Source organism: Paramormyrops kingsleyae, chromosome 15 (assembly GCF_048594095.1).
Source record: "Paramormyrops kingsleyae isolate MSU_618 chromosome 15, PKINGS_0.4, whole genome shotgun sequence".
NCBI lineage: Eukaryota > Metazoa > Chordata > Actinopteri > Osteoglossiformes > Mormyridae > Paramormyrops > Paramormyrops kingsleyae.
In genome coordinates this window covers 20,376,715-20,384,967 of record NC_132811.1, presented here as the reverse complement: position 1 = coordinate 20,384,967, position 8,253 = coordinate 20,376,715, and the positions used below count along the sequence as shown (strand labels likewise).

Genomic DNA, 8,253 nt, shown 5'->3' with positions numbered 1-8,253 from the left:
ACCCAAGCTGGTCAAGGTGCATCTTTCTGACCAGCAGGGGGGGTGGTTTTTCACTTACCAATGTGTCAGGATCAAGGAGTAAGAGTTTGTTTTACTTTATTTAAACAATACAAAATACAACAAAAGGCACAGGTAAAAACCATAAATACAAAAAGGCAATTAAATACCAACATTCAGTGCTAATAAAATAATAACAATGTTCATTAACTTCTGCATTTATACAAAGAATTCAGCCTTAATTTAATAATTTCTTCAGCTACAAATAAGGAATTTGGGGTAGAAAAATTAAGCTTTCGCTACAAGTTTCAAAGCTATATTTCTCACATTTTCATGGCCACCTGGTATAAATTGACTATGTTATACTTTTAAATATGCACTTTTTAAAATCAGAAGTTGTAAATTGTGTATTCAGACAAATAACAGCGTAAATTGGATTATGGTTCACGTTTGTCAAAATCGATTAGCTTTAGTGTAATAACACCATCCAAACTCCAAAATACCTAAAATTACTTTTGTAGGTTACAGTGGTACTGTAAAATAGCTACTGCTGATGGTGCGAATAGCACTTTACCACATTATCCTCTTTCAGATTTTTTTTTGGGGGGGGGGGGCTGGGAGTGGGTGGGTTATACAGTAGTATATATTTAGGACATGTACAATAGACATAATGCAGAAATTCATGGGGGTACAAATGTAGTGTCTCCATAATTTAGTGAAATAACTGAATACTAATATTATAAGAACATAAATACTTTATACATTATATTTGACAGAATCATATAAGTACAGAGATTTAGAATGGGTTTGTAGTATGTGGAAGTAATCGTCCTTCATACGTCTGTCTGATTTTACACGTAACCTCTGGTAGGTAGGAAACGTACCAGGTCATACTGGCTAAAAGATACCTGTTGAAAAATGTTCAGGTAAGAGTAACACTTACCGCTAAGTTAAAAAAAAAAAAGGTTCAGGTAACTTACTGCCAAGTTACAGAGCAGTAAAACAGTACAAACTGCAAAGTCACTCATGAAACAGGACCCTGTGCAGTACCTGGGTCCCGTGCCTGTGTGCAGCACCAGGACAGAAGGACTCTCTCTCTGACTTTCAGATCTGCTCCCTGTCCGCTCCTTCTATTGCATTGAAGTGAAGCACCAATGGTGAAACAGAACCGGCATCTGTAAAGCCTCCTAAGTAGCACCATGCAGAAAATATTAGTGGCTATTCCAGAGGAGTCGGCCTGCTGCGCCCTGACCAGCGTCCCCCTGCAGGGGCGAGTTCAACTCAGGACAAGGCCCAGAAGCCGAGGGGGCAGGGGCTGGCACCATGGCACCTTGGCACCTTGCCTCGACACTCCCCGTTACAGTCTACTACGGATTTAACAAGATGTAGGTTGAAGGTCCTTATTATTCATTTCACAACTGAGCTTAGCAAGCGGTGGCCATTATTCTGAAGCATTTGTGAAGCTCAAATTTCAGTAAAAAAAAAGGTATTTAAACTATTAAAACGTCCAATAGCTTATAACACCATAATACTGTAAAACAAAACCAGTTTGGTAACAGCACCATGTTGAGGATGATTCAAGATAAATAACCTTTTCCACCAGTCTGTACCCTGGGACACAAGACGATCAAAACACATTACATATGCCTAATAAAAATGATACATTTTATACACAAAAACAGCATAGTGAAATTCTATTGCTGTTGTCCAAAATATAATTTCAAAATTGTAGGCATATTTTAAATAAGGCCAATATATACAAATTAGAGCGATGCAGGAATGCTGTGCAAATCCTTGGACGTTTGCCTTCTAGAGAAGGTGTTGGCTGGCGCGCTGTGAGGTGTGTTTACTTGAACCAGTGCAGGTAGTTTGTGCTGACAGCAGGGAAGCACATGTTGTTGCTGCAGGAGCCCCCATAGCTTGGGGGGCAGGCCGAACACGGGACCCCTACTTTGTAAGGAGCTTCACCAATCCAGTTCCCCCTGGAACACAGACAAAGCAAATGATATGAAATGTTATGTACAAGTACAGGCACAGTTTACTCTACAAAGAGCAAGTTGAGGGAGGCTTAAAAAAGACAATTTCCCCAAGGGAATCAATAAAAATATCAATTATTATTGAGATGCTTCTTTTCACATATCCCATCATGCTCTCCTTTGAAACACACACATACAGGTGAGAGTGAAGCTTGGAATTTGAGCACTGGGTCAGCCATCTATCCAGAACCCCTAGAGCAATAGTGTGTTAAGGGCCTCACTCAAGTGCCCAATGGCGGCATCAGTCTGCCAACCCTGGGATTCAAACCTCCAACCTTCTTAACCTGCTGAGCCACACAACACCCAGACAAACACTGGGCATCATCAGTTCATGGGAGTTTCACTTACACAAAAATGATATGAGGGTAGAAGGAAAAACATTCAGAGAGGTAACCAATCAGATTGTAGTGGAGGGGGGACAAACCAATCAGAAGTCTTGGTCTTCTCTCCTCTAGTTGCTTGGACCCACCTTCTCTATAATCTGATTGGTTATCTCTTTGAACCAATCATTTTTCCTTCTGCCCTCAGAGCATTTTTGTTTAAAACTTCCATGAGCACATCATCAGACAGCCCTGGTTTTACGAATATAATAAGTAATAATCTGTTTGTAGGGTTGATATGGACCCATTAGGGATCAATTTGCCGACTATGGAAGATTTGAGGACAGCATACAAGCTAATTCTACTACTTATTGTCAGCATAAATAGCATATAATAAATAAAAAATCCTATTTATAACACTTTAAATAAATAAGCACCTGAAAACTTGGTAATGGTCTCGGCAGACAGGCAGAGTATAAATGAGTCAGAGCCTGCTGTCCCATGTCACCCAGTGACCCCTAATCAAGGTCAGTCATGCAGCCCTGTACTTACTTGGGTGAATAGTTGCAGACTAAGTATGTTGCCCGCTTCCACACGGATCCCCAGACGTTCATGTTGTGGCATGTATGAATCGCACAACCAACTCGGTTCGACGTGGCCCATACCATCTGCAGCGAAGGAGAGGGTGGTCATTCGCAGTCATCGAACCTCCCCATGCCTCATTACAGAGGGGCGTGGCCGGCAGCTCACCTGTGTGTAATGCGTACACATGGGCCCATAACACTTCAGGGGACACCGGGGGTTGCAGTCCCGTGGGTACGGAAAGGCGTAGTCCTTTACCTCGTCATACCAAGGCTTGACAAGCTGAAGAATAGATCGGTAGCTGAGGATAGCAAGGTCATTTAATGATGAGTGTTACTGGGCCAGTTAGAGAGAAAGGCACCAAAATTAGATGCTTTCATGTTATTCAGTGCAGTGAAGAGAATTTATTTTTTTTATAAAATTAGCATGTCTGTGATCCTAGCAGAAATAGACCAGAGGAGTGGGAGAATGGGTGGATGAATGAATGTATGAATGGATGAATGAATGAATGAATTTCCCAATGTGGGGATACAGCCAGTATTTATCAGAATCAAGCCATTCCCAGTGAGCTTTTACCCATTGTCTATAGGATGAGACACTTCTGACGTGAGAGGGGGAAATACTTCAGAAACCAAGATGCAGATTGTTTATTCCTGCCATGTAATATCACTCTTGTTGGGGTGAAGGTACCATTTGAAGTTATAAAAGGTTCACGCACCGGCCAGTTCTGACGGAAAGGTTTTGCCCCAGGAATCGCAGCAGATACTGTGGGCCGTGTTCCCAGAGGCAAGCCGATGCCCACGCCTCTGCTGACTTGGCCAAACTTTCGTCCCACACCTGAAAATGTTACAGTCGGCAAACATTAACTGTTTATTTATATGTAGCCACTCTCCTGCTTCAGCATGTCAGGAAAGCATGAGTTTGACATAATACATAATAACAATCTTAATGTTCTGTACAGCAGTGTGCTTCAGTAAATTAACTTTTTATACATTTTGACAGATCTGCTCCCTCCCTCAAGAAGCACGTGAGCAAGGAATCAGGCACAAAGCCCCAGGTTAACTCCTCAGAACACAAGAAAAGGGTCTATTGTGTGCTGTGCAATTGGGTACATCTGTTGTGAATTTGAGAAAAATCACATAATCTCTAACAAACCTGCCCTCATTCTGCCAAGAACCAAACAAACACTGAAGAAATTAGGTTATTCATGCTCATCCATCCATCCATCCAGATCCAGGTTTACAAGTGTGCCTAAGGATGCAGACTCAAATTAAAAATGTGCAACCTCAGGTGGTAGTTAATCAATCCACCACCGTTGGGCTGGGGGGGGGGATGTTTAATAATTTCAGATGCACTTGCATGAACAAACCCAGCAATGCATACATCCATCCATCCACCCATCCATTTTCCAAACCGCTGTTCAATGTCAGGGTCACAGTTGTTTCCAGTTGTTGAGCATAAAATACGGAGCTGACAACATTCAGTAAAGCGTTTGTATAAACCAGTACTGAGTCATGTTAGGCTACACCTTATTTGTTATCTTTTAATTAGCTTGGAAAACAAAGTATCAAAAAAAAACTAAGATGAAATCCAGGATGTGAACTTTTTTATTAAGTCATAAGAATCTATTCTGGATAACAGGAGATATTGTGTTTAGTAATTATGAGTATGTTCAAAAACTCACTGTTTTCACAATCTGAATAGAAACTAAAAGTAAAATGCCACAACCCATTGGCCAATCTTCAGCTTCCTAGCCGCCCTCTCTGGGCGCTCCGTCCGAATGATAAACTCAGGTGCACCATGCAGGGGAACTGCCCGTGCCTCGGTCATTATTAAGTCATTTATTAGAGGCGGCGAAGGCCGTCAGTTGCAGTCATGATTATGGGACTATCACTGTAGACGGTGAGTCGCAGGAACTTTTTCTAATTTAGATCATCAAACCCTACCGCCAAGCCCGACTTCTTACACATGCGGCTCCCCCGAGTACAACAAAATAGATTAACTGAGACAAATTGCATAACTCAATATTTTTAATCCCCGTGTATATCGATGAGCGTTAAGCTTTAACCATGAAACAATGTCCTAATTGTATCTGCCGAATATGCGTGGCCTGCTATTCATCATCTGATTTATGCAAAGGCACCAGACAAACCCGTCAGGAGTTAATAATGGGGGGTTGGCCGCAGCCTTGCGTCCTCGATGACCCGCGAAGAAGCGCCACCTCCGCGTTTGCTCATCTATCCTGGTGGTCTGCACCAATTGAAGCCGCTTCCCAGCTGGCAGTTCCGGTGGTTTCCAGGAGTTTGGTGGTCACTCTGACCGCGTTGCACATCATGCACCCTGCCGCCCGTGCAACAATAAGAAAAACTCCGCGTTCCTACTACTTTGCATTGCTATCCTATATCGACACTCTCGATTTTCCATTTTAACTGATATTTGCACACGTCCCATAGGGTTCTGTTCTCGGGATCAGTAGTTAATAAATATAAGTGCAGAAGCCTTACCATGTATTCCATGTTTGAGGCCGGCGGGAAGACGTTTCCTCGCACTTTATTGTGGTAGTCTAAGATAGTGATCATGTCGTTTTGTGAGATGTAGCGTCTCCGCCGCGTCCTGCGAGTCCCTGGCGGCTCGGTGCCGATGCTCAGCGCAGAACCGGCACCGGTCCCGTTGCCCGCCAGCGATAAGGAGACGCTGGCGGGACTGTCTCCCAGCAGCGCACCGGCTCCATAGGCGCCGGAGAGAAAGAGAAAAACCGCGCACAAGCCGCATCCGTTCATCCTGGTTTATACTGACGCTCCGGGGTGTCCCAGCTGAACAGTTAACTGGAAAGAAGGGGGAGAAAAGGGAGAAAATCATGAAGTTGTTCATCCTTCTCCCTATTTGATTACAGTGGCGTCAGTCAGGGGAGCCTATTGGTTTATCTGCGGTGCACTTTTAATTAGCATGAGAATAAAATGCCGTTTTTTTACGCCACAAAATTTGAATTCGTGTTTCCTCTTTAGAGACCCAATTAAAATACACAAATTTGTATTATACAAATGAATAATAATAATAATTACCTTCTGCTCTGACTCTCAATGACTTCGCCCAGTTTGCGTGTGTTTTCTCAGATGCGGCTGTTCAGTAACCCCGCAGCAGATGCTGGGCTGCCGCTGCACTTGTCCCGTTTATATATGGCTGGCCCCCCGGCTCAGGAAGGTGCGCACAATCCCTCCCTGTCACCTGAAACAAAACATCGTTTGGAAACGAGTGCTGACACACAACATTTTTAATCAAAACATCTGCTATTGGTTTGCACAGCTGGAAAAAATAAAATGATAAAAAAGTTTATAATGTGAGTAGTCTGCTTTCCTTACTGGTCACTGTCAACGTGCTTTGGATATATTAAACATTCATTATATAGTCTACTTTTTAAATTTACAAATAAAATAAATGTTTACCAAGACATTTTCTCTTATTTTGAGATATAATCATATTACCTCGATAATTAACTTTCTTTAATTATTAGTTAATAATCATATAATATAATGTTTTTGAACTTTTTGAGCCTTTGAACAGTGCCCTTATATAGCGCGAGGGCTCTGTCGTACGTAAAGCGCATTAAAACGACACGAAAACTTTAATGACGCTGATATCGTGAGATGCTTGACGTCATAGCTATCCAGTATTGCGGTATTATTTACGAAGCTTCACGCTTGTGAAACGCACCGCTGCATGATCCAGACAGTAAATTCGTCAGAACGCAGATAAATACCCCGTTGAAATCCTGCAGTTTAGCCGGGTTACGCTGGGGTTCCCTTTCCTATTTGTTTTCCCTGTCATATTCATTATACTGTAAAGATTACACTTGTTCGGTGTCTCGATCCAGCACCATTATCTGCCAAGAGCCTCCTTTGCCAAGTGAAAAAAAAATCTACGTTAGCAGGTCATAATTTTCTTTGGCAGCTGCAGAGCAGCTTCAAGCAACCTGACGCAGGGATGACTTTTCTGCGTCTCTGTGCAGAAACATTCTTAATACCTCTTTTCTTGGAAATGATCAGTTCAGTTCAGAGGAGGTTGAGTTGTAAATGATTACGGTTTTCTACCTCTGCGGTTTAAGGTATCGCTTCGTTTATACGAAGAAATGAGAATTTATTTTACGCTTGACATTTTATCCCCATGAATTGCGTGTTGTCGAGGAAAAGGAACGATCCGCGTATATAATATATAAATGATTATATCAGTGATTTATACTTAAAGGTATCAGCTTAGGAATATAAAGGTAAGATGAGATAGGTAAAGATTAAAACGAGATAACTTCATTCATACATTATTCTAACGTTTCTAATAAGGAAGCTTAACCCCACTTTGAAACGTTACCGTCATCCATGACAGGAAGCTTAATCGCTCAGTTTGGTTTCTGCTGTAGATTAGATGTTATTTGAGATGGTGCCCCCTCCAACGTACAGTAAATGAATGAACTGAGGCTCTCCTCCATGTATCAGGCTTAGATGTGAATCATCGGACCATCGCGATCTGCCGCCTCGCCATCCAAACCGCCTCCAGCTTTACGCAATCCCCCCCCCCTCACACCGTCCACTGACAGATGTATACATACGATTATTTCGCTATTTTTAAACTGAACGTGCCAGATTTGTGTTCGTCATCAGCCTCCGTTTGATTTTTTGGGGTGGATTCAGGAGTCATGCGCTGCATTAATGTGACAGTTACTTCCCTACAATGAATTAATGTGAGAGTCACGTCCCCACGATGACAGATTACAGTATGTGCTTAATATCTCTCTGGGCCAGGGTCTACTCTTTGCAAACCCATTATACTCACTGCTGAGAGAGTTCCCATCTTGGGTCATCTAAATCCCACTCCAACACTTTCTGAGGCTACTCTCTCTCTCTCTCTCTCTCTCTCTCTCTCTCTCTCTCTCTCTCTCTCATGCACACACACACACACACACACACACCTCCCCAGAGCTGTTCTAGGAACTGATCATTTCCTTCTAGAGAGCACATGTACACAGACACACGTGTCAGTGCTGATTCAATTAGGACACAAAGAAAAGACTTCCATGAATATTGTACCCGGTATGCTTTTTAGTAACTCGATAAAGGATGCAGTGAGTTCCCTGGTTACTGCATGCCTTAGGTTATGCGACAGGCATTTATGATTATTATACAGTACAGATGTCGATTCTTGGAGAACTGTAACTGGCAGGTTTATTTTTCTTTGTGGCAAAAAAAGGCAAGCGGGTTGATTTTATGAGCTTAAACCATCATCAGCGGCAAGGCTGTCATATTATCAGATGAGTAATTAGCGCTGCG

General features: G+C 42.5%; 1 protein-coding gene across 3 annotated transcripts; it reads right to left on the bottom strand.

Annotated features, from left to right (window-relative positions):
- Nucleotides 1–125: 125 nt before the first annotated feature.
- pi15a (peptidase inhibitor 15a) lies at nucleotides 126–7,317 on the bottom strand. 3 transcript variants are annotated; one of them, XM_072700013.1, is made up of 7 exons: nucleotides 7,298–7,317; nucleotides 5,998–6,160; nucleotides 5,440–5,760; nucleotides 3,654–3,772; nucleotides 3,104–3,236; nucleotides 2,906–3,021; nucleotides 126–1,979 (listed from the first exon to the last, which is right to left on the bottom strand). In XM_072700013.1, the coding sequence occupies exons 3-7, from the start codon at nucleotides 5,713–5,715 to the stop codon at nucleotides 1,844–1,846; spliced, it is 780 nt and encodes a 259-aa protein (XP_072556114.1). In that variant the 5' UTR covers nucleotides 5,716–5,760; nucleotides 5,998–6,160; nucleotides 7,298–7,317; the 3' UTR covers nucleotides 126–1,843. The 3 variants fall into 3 exon arrangements, with proteins under 3 accessions (XP_072556114.1, XP_023650173.1, XP_023650174.1); XM_023794405.2 differs by lacking the exon at nucleotides 7,298–7,317 and adding an exon at nucleotides 6,418–6,467; XM_023794406.2 differs by lacking the exon at nucleotides 7,298–7,317 and having other exon boundaries at nucleotides 5,998–6,234.
- Nucleotides 7,318–8,253: the final 936 nt, after the last annotated feature.